This window comes from Amblyraja radiata, chromosome 15 (genome assembly GCF_010909765.2).
Source record: "Amblyraja radiata isolate CabotCenter1 chromosome 15, sAmbRad1.1.pri, whole genome shotgun sequence".
In the NCBI taxonomy this organism is placed as follows: domain Eukaryota; kingdom Metazoa; phylum Chordata; class Chondrichthyes; order Rajiformes; family Rajidae; genus Amblyraja; species Amblyraja radiata.
The window spans coordinates 48,187,167-48,204,172 of record NC_045970.1 but is presented as its reverse complement, the minus strand read 5'-3'; the positions used below and the strand labels follow the sequence as shown (position 1 = coordinate 48,204,172).

The 17,006-nt window shown below is 38.9% G+C and overlaps 1 protein-coding gene across 2 annotated transcripts in view; it reads left to right on the top strand.

Annotated features, from left to right (window-relative positions):
- The window catches only part of sgms1 (sphingomyelin synthase 1), a 42,486-nt gene that overhangs the window by 3,810 nt on the left and 21,670 nt on the right, over positions 1-17,006 (top strand). The window contains exons 2-3 of one of the 2 annotated variants that reach the window (XM_033034359.1): positions 5,873-6,765; positions 8,831-8,948. In XM_033034359.1, coding sequence (XP_032890250.1) covers positions 6,140-6,765; positions 8,831-8,948 — 744 coding nt within the window. In that variant the 5' untranslated portion in view covers positions 5,873-6,139. Of the gene's footprint in view, positions 1-5,872; positions 6,766-8,830; positions 8,949-17,006 lie in introns of those variants that run through there. The other variant, XM_033034361.1, reaches the window with a different exon arrangement.

Here is a 17,006-nt window from a genome sequence, read left to right as displayed (position 1 = left end):
GAAACATGTAAGATTGTTAAGGGATTGGACACACTTGAGGCAGGAAACATGTTCCTGATGTTGGGGGAGTCCAGAACCATGGCCCACAATTTAAGAATAAGGGGTAGGCCATTTAGAATGGAGATGAGGAAAAACGTTTTCACCAAGAGAGTTGTGAATCTGTGGAATTCTTTGCCTTAGAAGGCTGTGGAGGCCAATTCTCTGGATGCTTTCAAGAGAGAGTTAGATAGAGCTCTTGAAGATGGGGAGAAGGCCGGAGTACTGATTGTGGATGATCAGCCATGATCACAGTGAATGGCGGTGCTGGCTCGAAGGGCCTAATGGCCTACTCCATCTATTGTCCAAATATGGAAATGTTAGTTGGGTTAAAGGTCTCGCAGACTATTTCATGTACCAGCCTCGTGCCTCAATTGACTGGTAATCTCAGTTTTATTTGAACGAAAAAGATCAAATAGTATCTGCCAATGATTTTTGTTTAAATTGCAAAAACCCATCTATGATTTTAATAACCAATTATTATTAATCAATTATTTTGAAATCACCAACAAAGCTAACATATTTTGTTCTATCTTTTTACTGAACTTTCAAATATCCATTATTTTCATTTGTTTTTATTGAAGAGGGCAGTTGTCTTCATGGGCAAAGATAAAGCATTGTTTTGTGTGACATTTTGTCATTTTACTTTTCCCGTGTAAAAAAATATTCTTGAATATTTCAATATTTTGAAAGGGATATTTGACTAGTTCAATTTCACTTTTCTGTTTCCACGATTTGGCAAAGTGCAGTAATTAAATATGCTTCTTTGTTTCAAAGTCAGTGAATGCATTTTTTTCAAACACTGCAGATTAGATTTTCATAATCCTTGTGCTTTCTTGCTTTCAACCTGTGGATTCAAATAGCATTTGTTGTACTGATCATGAAATCTTATTGTACTGGTTAATCCTTCTACTCAACCCTCTCTAAAATGTTTGGTTTGTAAAATGAGTATTGTACAAAACAATATTTAATTATACCATGTTACTCGAGGAGGAAATGTTAATACACTTCTGCAAGCATCTTGTCAAAAGATCATGACTAATTCTGCCAACATTACAGACATTGCCAAAGCCCATATAATATATTGAAGTCAGTGTGGTTGTATAAAATAATCCTGATTACGACATCACCTAAACCTTTTGATAGGATTTTAAGACTAAAGAACTATAGAAGTAAACTGTTTTGAGGTACCTAGCAGTGTAGATTTGCATATCGTTCATATCCATAATATTTGCATCTTTATATCTCTTCTTTAACTAGTGTTAAAGCAAAGTTGCATTTACTTTTGATCATTTTTGTTTCTCTGTGGTGAATTGATCTCTTAGTTTTGCATGCTTTTGCATCCTGTCAAGACCAGAGACCTATCTTAAGAAACTACTATTGTTTATGGATATGAATTTAATGCCTGAATCTTTTTTCTATGCTACTTTTTGGATTAACACCTCCATTTAAAGCATACGGACATCTCAAATGCTTGAAAGTATCTATTTATTTGTTTAGGTTGTAGGCTCCTTGGGTTCTGTTCAGAGCTTGCTTTGTTATGTTTATCTTGCCATATTTTTTAGGCCTTTCAGAATATTCCATTAATCGATTTTGACAATTGACTTCTGCAGATTAGACTGCAGAAATCCAGCTAGTGCGAGTTTATGAAATGATTGGCCTAGCTCAGTTTAAGGACATTTTTGTAAAGTGTGATTGCTTTAAATGGGCTTCATTGTGAATTGTTCTTGATTAAACCGTATTTTTTGTATGGAGAATTGGAAAAGTTATCTGTGGGTGAGTGCTGATGCGCCTTCAGTTCAATTTTGTTTATTTTGGATTTTTGTTCAAAATGAAAAGTGTTGCATTAACAAATGACCAGTAACAACATATTTCAGGAAAAGGGATAAAGGCAACAAGTATGCTTGTGCTATAAATGATAGCTGCAAGACAGGCAGTTACTCCAGCATTTTGTGTCTACCTTCGATTTAAACCAGCATCTGCAGTTCTTTCCTACATATCTTAAACTGACTTTTTGCTTTTATCCAAATAGCAACTGTAAAGGAGTGATAGCTGACACACTGCAACCTATAATGTAGTTACCTCATCACCACTAACCACGCCCCATCATATTAGTATAACTGTAGTATCCTCCCTTTGTTCCTCCCACTAGGTCCCAGTACGCCTGAAGGCTGGATGCAGTCAGTGCTGGGACGTGTGTGCCATGTGCTATATTAAACTCCTAGTAAAGGTTACAGTGTGTCAGCTATCACTCCTTTACAGTTGCTATTTGGATAAAAGCAAAAAGTCAGTTTAAGATGTGTAGGAAAGAACTGCAGATGCTAGTTTAAATCGAAGGTAGACACAAAATGCTGGAGTAACTCAGCGTGACAGGCAGCATCTCTGGAGAGAAGGAATAGGTGACGTTGCTGGTCGAGATCCGTCTTCAGACTGACCTTCAAATTCAGTCTGAAGAAGGGTCTTGACCCAAAAGGTCACCCATTCTTTCTCTCCAGAGATGCTGCCTGTCCCGCTGAGTTGCTCCAGCATTTTGTGTCTACGGTCAGTTTAAGATGTCATCCATGGGAACTCGGTTATGATTCATTATCTTCATTTCCGCTGAAATCTCTAAAAGACCATGAGATCTCCAATGTGTGACGTTTCGGGTCGAGATCCTCCTTCAGACTAGTTAGGGATAAGGGAAACCAGAGATATAGACAATGTAGAGAGATAAAGAACAATTAATGAAATGTTAAGTAATGTTATAACATTGAGGAATATGGAGTGTTGTAAAAATATGGTAATGAGGGTAGTATTGACTTATTATTGTCATGTGCAGAGATGCAGTGAAAAACGTTTATATTAACCATGAATGTGAATAATGAATTGGGAAATTCTGCCATGACTATTAATTAATGTGGTCCAATAGGTTAAACTAGTTCCCAGCGTGGTGTTACCTTGTAGAGTGTTGACTCTAGTGTCAATCTGTTCATTTGCAAGTATGTTTTCTTCCCACCACAACACAATAGTTGACATCTTCTCAAGCTGCACAGTGCTGGAAATCTGCCCAGATTCTCTACTCCACACTTCTGCTCTGCGAGGATCCTACTATGATTACCTTTACTATGTGTTGTTGGGCTAGGAACGTAGTATGAATATCTCCCTGCCCTTGGTTCTCCTGTGGCAATGAATTGCCAACAGTTCCACATAACTGGCTGTCATGCTTGGTTTGGGAAAGCTGGGCTCTAAGCTTGCTACCACAGTAAAATCTCTGGGCTAGTGCGAAATGTAAACCAAAGAAGGGAAGGAGACAATCAGCTTCTTTCAATCATTAGTAGTTGATGAGAGAGACTGTATGATCCAGACAGTCTGACACATGGAGAAGCCACTGCCTGCCCACAGTAATGGGCTGCTTATAATGTGTCAGTCAGGGTGTTGCCCTGAGCTCTTGTAAATGTCGGGAAGTGAGTTAAAAATCACAAGATCTGCTTCTGACACAACTACAATTTGTTTCCAGTCATTTGCAGCATGTTAATCGTAGGACACTTAGCAATAGTAATGCCATTAACTGGCTTCTGGAGTTTCTGAGTGGCAGTCCTGTTGGTTAGAATGGTTGATAACATTTCCTCCACCCTAATCCTCGAACGCTGATGCCTCTAAGGGTTGTGTGCTCAGTCCCTAGATCTACTCTGTACACGCATGTGATGCCAACTCGATCTTTAAATTTGATATTGTTATTATTCTTGTTGGCCGGGTTAAGAATAATAAAGCGAAAAAGATTGAGAACATGGTTTCAGAACAACAACCTCACCCTTAACGTTATCTACACAAGTTAGTTGTTGACTGAAGGAAGTGAAGGGGTGAATATATCCCTGTCATCCATGGAGCTGCTGTAGAGTTGTTGACAGCTTCAGGTTTTGCGACATCCATATCACCAGCAATGTAATCTGATCAGATGATCAAGAAAGTTCATCCATGTATTTCCTTGGGCATCTGAGAAAATTCTTCATGTCCACCATGAGCTTCTTGAACTTCTACAGATGCTCTATAGAAATTATTCTGTCAGGCTGCAACCCTGTCTGGTATAGCAAGTGCTCGGCTCTTGACTGCCTTAAACTGCATAGTGTGTTGAACCCATCCCAGTATATCACAGATTCATCACTTCCTTCCATCCACTTCATATTCACAGTGCACTGTGTTAGGAAGACTGGTAATAATGTCAAGGATACCTGAAATGCAAGGACTGATTAGGGATTGTAGGCGTAGCATGAAGTGTGAGAAATTGTGTCTCACATTATTTACCTAATCTCTTGGTCAAAATCCTGGAACCCCTCCCTGTAACAGCATTGCGGGTATTCCCACATTGCGAGAACTGCTGCAGTTCAAGAAGGCAGCGCACCATCACTAATTTCTCATGGGCAATTAGGGATGGGCTATTAAATGCTGGCTCAGTCTGCGAAGCCCATAACCATTGAATGAATAAAACAAATTGTGTGCGTCATAATTTTGTATCCCTGAATATGATCATCAACCTGCTGCAAAGGAAACAAACTTTGCCTATTCCAGTCAGTCCTTGTTGGTGAAACATTGTACATCAGACAAGTTCCTGATGATTTCCTCTGCACTCCCCAGCCCCATCACCAGTGCATCATTTCCTTCCTGCAGTACCACATACAGTACTACAGCTGTGGCCAAACCTATATTTTCCATAATTATACCATGACATCCATGCCCTCTTATTCTATGCCCTGGCTAATGAAATATCCCATGTGCCTACTGAGCCTGTGCCGTGCTCTTCAGGGCTCCTTGAACGTGTATACCAAGATCCTCAAGTACCTCAGTACTTCATAGCGTCCTGCCGTTCATTGTGCAAGTCATAGCATTATTAGTCCTCCCAAAATGTGTTACTTTATTCTTTTGGGTTTAAATTCCACCTTTAATTTATTTAACCAACTGATCAATATTGTTTTGTAGCTGAAGACTGCTCTCCTTATTGTCAATAAAACCACGAGTCTTCATGTCAGCTATAAATATATGCCTCCTCTGTTAACATCCAGATTGTTTTCATAATGTAGCGCTCATAATACAACCAGTTGGCCTATAAAATATAAATTAAAAATCAGCCATGTTACTATGAGTTAAGATTAGAGTGGGCAAGGATGGTAGATTTCTCTCCATGAAGGACATTAATGAACCAGGTGGGGTTTTGCTGATCATAGCTAAGAAACTTTTAATCTACATTATTAACTTTATCTTCTATTGCTCAGTGTGGGATTTAAACCTCTTGATTCTGCATCATTGATCTAATCCATTAGATTATCAAAATGGCAGTTTAACCCGCCACTAATGAATTCATGGATAGGAACTGAATTTTGTGATAGAGAAAGTGCAGTGCTTTATTTTACAGTAGCATTTAGTAAAATGCAGTACAATAATGGCCAGTTGCTAAAATACAAGAATAAAAATAGGGGAATTTAACAAAATAAATGGATGTGAACAGAGCAACTCACATTTTGTGTTGGATTATACAATTGTGGGATTTCGTGGGTAGTTTTGAGTTTTGCTCTGAGTGTTTGATGACTCTCATTCCTGCCTATAGCTTCTATAAATTTTATTGAATTTGGACCAAAATTTTCATTAATGTAAAGCAAGTTTTCTTCACAGGCCTTAATGGATAATTTATGTTTCTTTTATTTGACTTACATTCAAGTTTTACAACAATATCTTCAGTTTAAATTGGAACTAGTGTTACAGGGGTATGAAATTATCCTGCCGACTTAATTTAATTCTAATGTTATACTTGCTTTTGTCATTTTTGCGCCGAGATGTTCAGTTTTTTTTGTTTCCTACCCCATAGGTTCACTTTTCACCTCACAAAATACGAAAATTGCACCTGAAAAATGGAAGCTATTTGAGGATCTGCTAGCTGTGAGAAAACTTCAAACCAAATCACCAAATAAACTTTGTGCCAAACAGGATTCTTGAAAGACGTTTTTGTTAATGTGCTGTTACAATGAACAAGCCATGGGACGAACCCTTTTTTAACCTGAGAAGGGGAGTTATTCTTGAAGATGCTGCTGCCAATTAGTACTTGTTTTTAGTGCACCTGAACTTTGTCACTGAAATGAAGGAGGTGGTGGAATGGTCATCCAAAGATGTGCTAGAATGGCTGACGGAACATGGCATGCAAGAATATACTGATGCATTTCAGAATAAGCTCGATGGCCTGGGCTTATTAAGACTTTCTCGAGAGGATTTCCATAGGCCACCGCTGTCTCTTGTTGCATCAGATAATGGACAGCAATTGCTGGAAAAAATAGAAACACTAAAGATGGAACATCACATAGAAGTGCACAAGAATGGACATGCCAATGGTGATCTTCACATGAGTTCCCTGAAAGCCGACAGCCAGAATGGCATCCATAATAAAACCAAAAGAACTGGGTTGGCCAATGGTTACCGAAAAGAAGCGATTCAAATCAGTATGCCAGAACAGGAGTGGCTTCCATCTTCTCTGGAATGGTGGAAGACTGGTGTGGCTTTCCTTTATGCACTTTCCTGTTTTATACTTACAACAGTGATGATATCAGTTGTCCATGAACGTGTGCCTCCCAAGGAGGAACAGCCACCTTTACCGGACAAATTTTTTGATTATTTTAACCGGGTGGAATGGGCCTTTTCCATCTGTGAGATTAATGGCATGATACTTGTGGGATTATGGCTGGTTCAGTGGGTGCTAATGGAATACAAGTAAGTAAAATAAACTATGTAACACATGTTGTGTTTTCAGGTGTGCCGATTTAATTCCATTTATGTTTTAAGAGGTACCACTTCAATAACCTAATAAGCTAGCCGATTATATTTAAGATCCAGATTTTACCCTCAAATTTAGTAATAAAAATAAAGTAAATTTTGGTTTTATGTTCGTATTCTAAAAGTGTAATCTAATTGAATTTGCACTTGAAGAGAGTAGCATTAAAAACCGTGCTAACCATAAAATGGATTTAATTTGGAATGTAATTATCTGTTTTAATTGAATATATTGTGGAGTGCTGATGTACAGGAATTTAGATGAGATGCAGTTGGCAGTCACATTGGTGCAGTATGTGGTCAGAAGTCTGCCAGACATGTTATTACACTCAAAGTTAGGATATTTAGTGAAAGCAGACTTTTTCTCAAGCTATATTAAATTATGCAATCATAGTCAAGGTGGCATAGCGGTAGAGCTACTGCCTTACAGAGCAAGAGACCCGGGTTCAATCCTGACCACGGGTACTTGTCAGTACACAGTTTGTACGTTCTCCCCATGACCTGCATGGGTTTTCTCTGAGATCGTTGGTTTCCTCCCACACTACAAAGACGTACAGATTTGTAGGTTAATTGGCTTATATAAATGTAAAATTGTCCCTAGTGTGTGTGTGTGTGTAGGATAGTGTTAATGTGCGGGGATCGCTGGTCATTGTGGACTCGGTGGGCCAAAGGGCCTGTTTACGTGCTGTATCTCTAAACTCAACTATAAACTAAATAATCATAATAGACTCAGCATATATATTCAATCATGTGTAAAGATATTATCTGTCTGGAGGGGATTTGGTGGTCAATGATTAAGAATGTATCGGACTGGAACATATTTGCAGGTGAGAGGAATAAGTCTGCAGGATTTACAAACCTCACTGTGGAAAAGATAAAATGGAAAAAGACTGAAAATAACTGATGCTATTTTGATTACAGAGAGGCTTGATAAATATTTGATGAGGGAGAGCAAAGGCTTAAGGAGTAAATGTAGACTTAAATATGCATAAATGATTACAGTGCCAATCCTAAGAGGACTGGAGTTGAATAAAATTGCATAAACAAACTCTAATTCTGTCTTGGGTTTAAACACTGGTGTGGGCCATAAAGAAAATGTATTTTTACTCCTGTAAATATAATCTGGCATAATTCACCCTGACTAAATCGAGTATTGACAAAGAGGTAGATTCTGGGCATTATTATTTATTTGTTATTTATTGTTATTTTTTTATTTTTATTATATGTATTATTAATAAGTTGCCAATTAATTGATTATCAATTAATTACTTAATTAATAATTATTAACTAATATTGAATATTGTTATTATTTGTTATTAGCCTATAAAACACCTTTCCAGTTACATTGGTGTAATATATTATATACAGTGTTTTCTCTGGACACCATATAGGTTAGTAGTTTAATGAAATACCAGATTTTAAAAATAACCTGAATCTGGATAAAGAATGATTTCTGACCCCTAAAGAATACCAGGAGAAATTATATTAAATCTTATCAAATATTTTTGTTTGCTTTGCATGTTGCTTGAAGATAGTTTACAGCAATATCAGTAGCAACGCAACTGTACAGACCAAGAAATTGCAGCTTCAGTGCATGTAAAGTTAATTGTTTTGAACCAGAATAGTCCCACAGTTGCATCACAGCCTGTGAGCAAAAGGGAGATCTAGTTGGACACTCTACTTTTGATTATTCTTGATTAATTCTGCATTTCGGCAGCTTAAAATCGGCACTGTTATCCTTATGAGGAGAGGTTTGCTTTGGTTGCACTGCCTCCACGTAGGCAGTCACCCTCTGTGGAGTCTGTCCCATTTTATGCCCCTTAAAGATATAATAATGAAAGCATTTTTATTTATGTTTATGTCGGAGAGGGAGGGGGGGGGGGGGGGGGGGGGGGGGGGACAATTCAGCCTTATTTGATTGCAATTTTGATATTTGAAATTTTAATGTTTCTTTTCCCTTATCTTTTATTCTTATCCTTCACTCCCCCCCCCCCCCCCCAATCAGATCCATTGTTGGCAGGAGATTCTTCTTCATAGTTGGCACCCTTTACCTATACAGATGTATCACAATGTATGTAACAACACTCCCAGTGCCTGGCATGCATTTCAGCTGTTCTCCAAAGGTGAGTTTTCCCACAGTAAAGTAAAACGAAAGAAAAGCTCTAAATTCCCGAAAGGTGCAGAATTGTGTTCCATGCTCTTTGTAAATGTAACATTAAATGACCAAGTAAAATTAAAACAAAAAAAAATTCTAATCACACCAACTGAACATTTGATCATTTTCAGTGAAATTGCTAGCCAAAGTATGCATTTGAAATATGTTCATCCTAAAAATAAAAAATATTATCTTACTCTTAATAAAATTTGACTAGTTTCTGCAAATTACATGCAAATATATGTGGAAGGATACTGAGGAGGATATAACTCATTGACGATTGAATATATCTCATTAAAGTAGAACAAACATTTAGTGGGAAAAGTTGCGTGATGTTTAACTGTTAAATAAATTATTGCTATTAATTTCTTGTTCCAAAATAATTCAATCAGGGAAGCAGTTCCTGACTTCCCTACATTGAGAATATAATGACTTATTTGATCTGATGTTGAAGTGGTTTAAATTTTGCTTAACCATTTCTACTCATTTGATTGTCAGCACATGAGACGTGGTCGCCCTGTCACTACTTTGTTTGTCTTTCGTTTCCAAGGGGAAGGATGTAGATGACATATGCATGTGACCCTTAATATAGTTACCTCATCACTACTAACCACTCCCCATATCACAAGTATAATTACAACCTCCCCACCCACATATCGCTCTCTAGTTTCCGTGACAGACCACGTACAGCTAGTGCTCTCTGTAATGCCACAGTATGAATGTAATAAAGAAGTAAAGTCACAGTGTGTCGATAACACATCTTTACAAATTCTTAATCCAAAATTTCTAAATTTTGAATTTGAGTTTGACAATTGCAGTTCCTGCAAGTGCTCAGTCTGACAGCTCACTTGGTGGCTGCATGGAATAGAGGAATGGAACAATCCAAATTATCAACATTGGAACTAATGGTTTATTGAATTTTCTATTGACTGTGGATTTGAGCTTTTCCAGCTTATGAAAAGGCTGAGTAATGGGATTAATTAATGCTTTTTCCATTGATTAGTTTATATATCGTTCCTTGCTGGTATTTCTTAATACATAATTCAAATGCTAAAAAAAACATTAGTCTTAAATTGAATGAATAGCACTCCTATTAACGCCAACTTGATTTAATGTTTTAAAAAAAAATCAGTTATTGTCCTATGTAATTCCAAGAATGCTTCATACTTAAAAGAAACAACCCAATGTAGTTGAATGTAATCAATTATGTTGAAGCTAGATCTGGATTAGTTGTAAATTATAATTTGTTCATTAATAATATGTTCTACTGGATTTGGACTGTCCAAAGCCAATTCAGTAATCCATTTTACTATTCACTATTTGTGCAGTGCTTGATTTTTGGTTTCATCAGTTGAACTTCATATCATTTTAATCTTATTGAAGGAAGTGCTCTTGGGTTGGTTATATTTTTACATGTTTACATGGCAAATATATAAATAGCTGAGATCTCAATCACTTGATATCTAGAAGGTCTTGTGATCATTTGAAGCTCCGTATAATACATAGGAATTTGTCCTTTGAAAATTGCTTTTGAAACGCTTCAACTAATTCCATATTGTACTTGGTATTACCTGTGTTTATCTAGTGGAATCCTGAGAGGAAAAGAACCAGGCCATTATAAATGTCTGTGGTTAAATTTGTGGGATTAAAATGCATCAACATTGATGAGCAGTTCAATTTACAAAACATATGTCTTGATAGTGGGTGGGGGGGGGGGGGGGGGGGGGGGAGGAAGTCAAATAATGGGAGCATTACTGTTTTCATCTTTATATTGTGATGTCAGTGTTTTTCCAGTTGTAAAACTAGCCTCAATTTTTGAGTGTTTTTAAAATTTGGAATTGGGAAGGATGTATAGGAAAGAACTGCAGATGCTGGTTTAAATCGAAGGTAGACACAAAATGCTGGAGTAACTCAGCGGGACAGGCAGCATCTCTGGAGAGAAGGAATGGGTGATGTTTCGGGTCGAGACCCTTCTTCAGACTGATGTCAGGAGTGAGTGGGACAGAGATAGAATATAGTCGGAGACAGTATGACTGCTGAGAGAACTGGGAAGGGGGAGAGGATGGAGAGAGGGGGAAAGCAAGGGCTATTTTGTATTTGAAGTTAAAGAAGTCAATGTTCATACTGCTGGGGTGTAAGATACCCAAGTGAAATATGAGGTGCTGTTCCTACAATTTGCACTGGGCCTCACTCTGACAATGGGGGAGGCCCGGGACAGAAAGGTCAGATTGGGAATGGGAAGTGGAGTTAAAGTGCTGAGCAACCGGGAGATCAGGTAGGTTAAGGCGGACTGAGCGGAGGTGTTCAACGAAACAATCACTGAGCCTGCGCTTGGTCTCGCCGATATAGAAACATAGAAAATAGGTGCAGGAATAGGCCATTCGGCCCTTCGAGCCTGCACTGCCATTCAATATGATCATGGCTGATCATCCAACTCAGTATCCTATATGCAGCAGATATTTGGAAATGGGAAATTGTGTACAATTTGATAAGTCCACGGAAAATAAATGGGGAGATGAGATGTGATTAAGGCTAAGGATTGGAAAGTTTTGGAAGAATGGGTCTTTTATTAATTAAAAGGGGTGGGTAGGGACTGACATTGTTGAGGTGGTAGAAGGTAGCAGTCATGTGAAGAACCTTTGGATATATTGGAGAATCAGATTTAGAACCAATGAAAGTGAATCTTGGAAATATTGCGGAGGACAGCGTGTTGTTCTTGAACCAGGGCTTGGGAGTTCTTCCAAAGTGACTTTAGAGCCTCCACTCCACTAATACAAATGGATCATAGTTGGAGATATAATGAAGATTGTTTCTTTGAATAATGGAGGGTGATGAATGAAGGTGTTTGGTCTGAGTTCTTCAAGAATTTCCACCTTACTGAAATTTGCAAAAGGCTCTTTAAAATATAAAGTAGTTTAATATAATTAATTTTATTGAAAAAATCTCTGATTTCCAGAAACACTGGAAAAAACACTAGTTAAATGGACCTGCCGAATTTAAAGCCGAATAGTAATTTACAGGGACGGTGGGTGAATATTTTTGGATCAACTACTTACTTTGGCATTGTGTTCCATATACCCACTACCCTCCGTGTGGGAAATAAAGGGTCAGATTCCTATTAAATCTTTCCTCGCTCACCTTACACCTATACTCTCTAGTTCTTGATTCCACTGTCCCAGGAAAAAAAAGACTGCATTCGCCCTATAAATTCTGATGATTTTATACATCCTGAGCATCCTGTGCTCCGCAGTATAAAGCCCACCTCTCCCTATATTTCAGGCTTTCAAATCCCAGCAACATCCCGTTAGATCTTCTCTTCCCCCGTTTCCAACTTAATGGCATTTATCCTGCAGCAGGGTGAGCAAAACTAAACATAATACTTAAAATGCAGTTTTGCCAATGTTCTTTACAACTGTAACATAACTTCCCAACTTCTATACTCTATTCCCTGACTGATGAAGGCCAGCATGCCGAAAGTTTCTGCCTGCAACACCACTTTCAGGGAAACTATGTACCGTATTTCCCGGCAATGAAGATGCACCTTTGTTGAAGACGCACCCCCAATAACTACCCGACAACCACTGTTTGCGCCTGTGCCAAAGGACACCGTGGCTGGTTGGCGGGCAGACCAGCAGAAGGCGCTGATGTGGCGGCTGGTTGCGCTGTCTGGTCCCGACGGCCGCTCGCAGCCACCCGAGCTACTGAGGGAGTTGCTGGCATGATCCCCCGACTCCCTTCTTCTCAACGCTCCTGCCCTCCCTGCAACTTTACTTCTGGCAGCCCAGCCAAGTTTGCTATTTTGTGCTGACCCGGGCCAGACTCCCCACACAATGTGAAAGTAACTCTTCTCCCCCCCCCCCCCCCCCCCAGCGGCGCTGTCCTTTTAAATCAGCTGCCAGCAATGAGGGATAGACTTGACATCGTTCTTGATGTTGCTGTACTGAGGGATAGCCAAGTCTATCTTTCTTGGCTAACAATCTAAACTTTGGCCTCCACAATGTAGGTAAATTTTTGAGTCTTATTTTAGGGTAAAAAATAGCGTCTTCATTGTCGGGAAATACAGTACTTGTACTCCTGAATATCTGTGCTCTTCAACACTCCCCAGGGCCCTACTTGTTTACTGTGAAGGTCCTGCCCTGGTTTGACTTCCCAAAATCGAGCACCTCACATATCAGAATTAAACTCCATTATCCATACTTTGTCCCACTTAATCAGCTGATCAAGATCCCGCTGAAATTCTTGATAACCATCTTCACTATCTGTAATACCACTATTTTAGTGGATCTGCAAACTTACTAATTACGCCCTGTCCATTCTCATCCAAATCATTAATATAGATGACAAACAGCAATTCTTCAGCACTGATCTCTGAGGCAGACTGGAATTAGATGTGACATTTTATATAAGATTTCTACTGTATTATAATTGTAGGATGTGCGCATCTTTACAACAAGACATTTATGTTATGATTTTGGACTGATTTTATGTTGACATTTTCCTTTGTGAAAATGAATCTAATCAGTGCACTAGGGAAATAGATCCGTTTGATGTGAGGTTTTTAGCTAACCTCTTGACATGTATGTTAGCGAAAAATGGTCTTTGCTAGCACATATAAATTGCTTCATCGGAATTATTAACCATGTAAAATTTGGTAGAAAAGATTGCACAGCCACAAATTGCTGGTAAGAACACAGTTTGAAATGAGTTGCCTTTCATTTTTTGGTTGTCCAGATCAATGGGTTTTGATTTGTATTCGCGTAATGTTGAGAGATTTTGCTTTTGGGGGAATCATTTATTTATGGGGAATATGCTTTATTTGAGATGATTTGATTTCTGTCAAATGGGGGGAAAAAGGCTAGTCAATTCCCCATGTTCATAAATAGTAGAAAAGTTAAAACTCATTTATAACAGTGATGTAAGTGTTGTGTTGTTCTTTTGTCATTGGATATTTAAGGTTGCATATCTTGAATTTGTATGTAGCCAGTCAAGTTGTAACCATTGCAATCTTATTTTCTGCTGCCTGAGAGATTGCATATTTTATTTTTGGTTTTGCTTAATTTCTAAAGACGCCACAAGGTCAAACAAACACAAAATATTTGATGCCCAATATGCAAAAACTGCAAGCATGTCAGTGTGCAGTTTGACTGTCCAAATATTGTTTTCCTATCACGCCTCGTTTCCCACATTCTCTCCTTATCTTTGGGCCCTCTATCCTCTTGAGTCTGCCCCTTGCTGTGCCTCTCCCAACTGTGAGAATCCCCTCTTGCCAATGAGTATAGATTTTAGCTCTTTCTTGGATGCCAACTAAAAATTGTCATTGTTATGACTTGCTTTCCATTAACTGTTCAAATATTAGTTAAGCCACATGATGGAACAGGCAACATGAGGATATAAGCATTGTAATACCTTGTCTTGAGAACAGGGCCCCGCTTAGCCATTCTGCCTCTTCTTATAGTCCATGCCAGCTTGTGAATGACTAGACTCAGGCAGATGCATCCTGTTAATAAAAGTTTAAGGTTCTGCAGATGCTCAATACTGCAACATAGCTTCCTGTACTTTCCTCAAACCATACTTGTAGCACCAAATATACTGTAGTTGAAAACTTGTCTGCCTTGCTGCTCGAAAAACAAGGAACTGCTAGAGAAACAAGGATCTGCAGATGCTATTTTTTTTAATGAACACGGCGCTGGGGTAACTGATTTATTTAAAAAAATAAAAAAATAAAAAAAATATTTAAAGTTGAGCAAAATTTCCAAATTAAATTCCTTTAAGACTTGTGTTAATCTGCTGCTGAGTGCTGCATCAGTCCTCGGGCACAAAGGACAATTACTGAATCTTTCACTACATTGAACTTGAGGCCTAAATAGCAGTAACTGCACACGTGTTGATTTGACTGCCCTGTGTTTAATTTGTCAAATTATCTTTTTAATTCTTCAAGCATTTTCACTTAAATAAAACACGTTTTGAAAAATCTCTCATAGTCTGTTGCTGTTTTTAATAAAACTATACAGATCACTGGGATCTGTTTTGGGGTAAGGGGGAACTGTACAAAAGGGACGGATTGCATCTTAACAGGTGTGGGACCAGCATTCTGGCAGGCAGGTTTGCCACTGCTACACGGGTGGTTTTAAACTGAATAAGGGGGTGGGGTGTCGAATGGGCTAGTGGAGGATGGAGTTAAAGGGAAAGGGTTTCTTAAATGTGTGAGCGTAGAGACAGAGGGGTGTAAAATGAGGGTAGAAGCAATAGGTAGCAAGGTGAAAAGTAAAAGTGGCAGGCCGGAAAATCCAGGGCAAAAATCAAAAAGGGCCACTTTTCAACAAAATTGTAAGAGTGTTGTAAAAACAAGCCTGAAGGCTTTGTGTCTCAATGCAAGGAGCATTCCTAATAAGGTGGATGAGTTGAATGTGCAGTTAGCTATTAATGACTATGATATAGTTGGGATCACGGAGACATGGCTCCAGGGTGACCAAGGCTGGGAGCTGAACATCCAGGGATATTCAATATTCAGGAGGGATAGAGAGAAAGGAAAAGGAGGTGGGGTAGCGTTGCTGATTAGAGAGGAGATTAACGCAATGGAAAGGAAGGACATTAGTTTGCAGGATGTGGAATCGGTATGGGTAGAGCTGCGAAACACTAAGGGGCAGAAAACGCTGGTGGGTGTTGTGTACAGGCCACCTAACAGTAGTAGTGAAGTTGGAGATGGTATCAAACAGGAAATTAGAAATGCGTGCGACAAAGGCAAAACCGTTATAAAGGGTGACTTCAATCTACATATAGATTGGGTGAATCAAATTGGCAGGGGTGCTGAGGAAGAGGATTTTTTGGAATGTATGCGGGATAGTTATCTAAATCAACATGTAGAGGAACCAACGAGAGAGCAGGCTATTTTAGACTGGGTATTGAGTAATGAGGAAGGGTTAGTTAGCAGTCTTGTTGTACGTGCCCCCTTGGGCAAGAGTGACCATAATATGGTTGAGTTCTTCATTAGGATGGAGAGTGACATTGTTAATTCAGAAACAATGGTTCTGAACTTAAAGAAAGGTAACTTTGAGGGTATGAGACGTGAATTGGCCAAGATTGACTGGCAATTAATTCTAAAAGGGTTGACGGTGGATATGCAATGGAAGACATTTAAAGACTGCATGGATGAACTACAAAAATTGTTCATCCCAGTTTGGCAAAAGAATAAATCAGGGAAGGTGGTGCATCCGTGGATAACAAGGGAAATCAGGGATAGTATCAAAGCGAAGGATGATGCATACAAATTAGCCAGAAAAAGCAGCATACCGGAGGACTGGGAGAAATTCAGAGACCAGCAGAGGAGGACAAAGGGCTTAATTAGGAAAGGAAAAATAGATTATGAAAGAAAACTGGCAGGGAACATAAAAACTGACTGCAAACGTTTTTATAGATATGTGAAAAGAAAGAGATTAGTTAAAACAAATGTAGGTCCCTTGCAGTCAGAAACAGGTGAGTTGATCATGGGGAACAAGGATATGGCGGACCAATTGAATAACTACTTTGGTTCCGTCTTCACTAAGGAAGACATAAATAATCTGCCGGAAATAGCAGGGGACCGCGGGTCAAAGGAGTTGGAGGAATTGAGTGAAATCCAGGTTAGCCGGGAAGTGGTGTTGGGTAAATTGAATGGATTAAAGGCCGATAAATCCCCAGGGCCAGATAGGCTGCATCCCAGAGTACTTAAGCAAGTAGCTCCAGAAATAGTGGATGCATTAGTAATAATCTTTCAAAACTCTTTAGATTCTGGAGTAGTTCCTGAGGATTGGCGGGTAGCAAACGTAACCCCACTTTTTAAGAAGGGAGGGAGAGAGAAAACGGGGAATTACAGACCAGTTAGTCTAACATCGGTAGTGGGGAAACTGCTAGAGTCAGTTATTAAAGATGGGATAGCAGCACATTTGGAAAGTGGTGAAATCATTGGACAAAGTCAGCATGGATTTACAAAAGGTAAATCATGTCTGACGAATCTTATAGAATTTTTCGAGGATGTAACTAGTAGCGT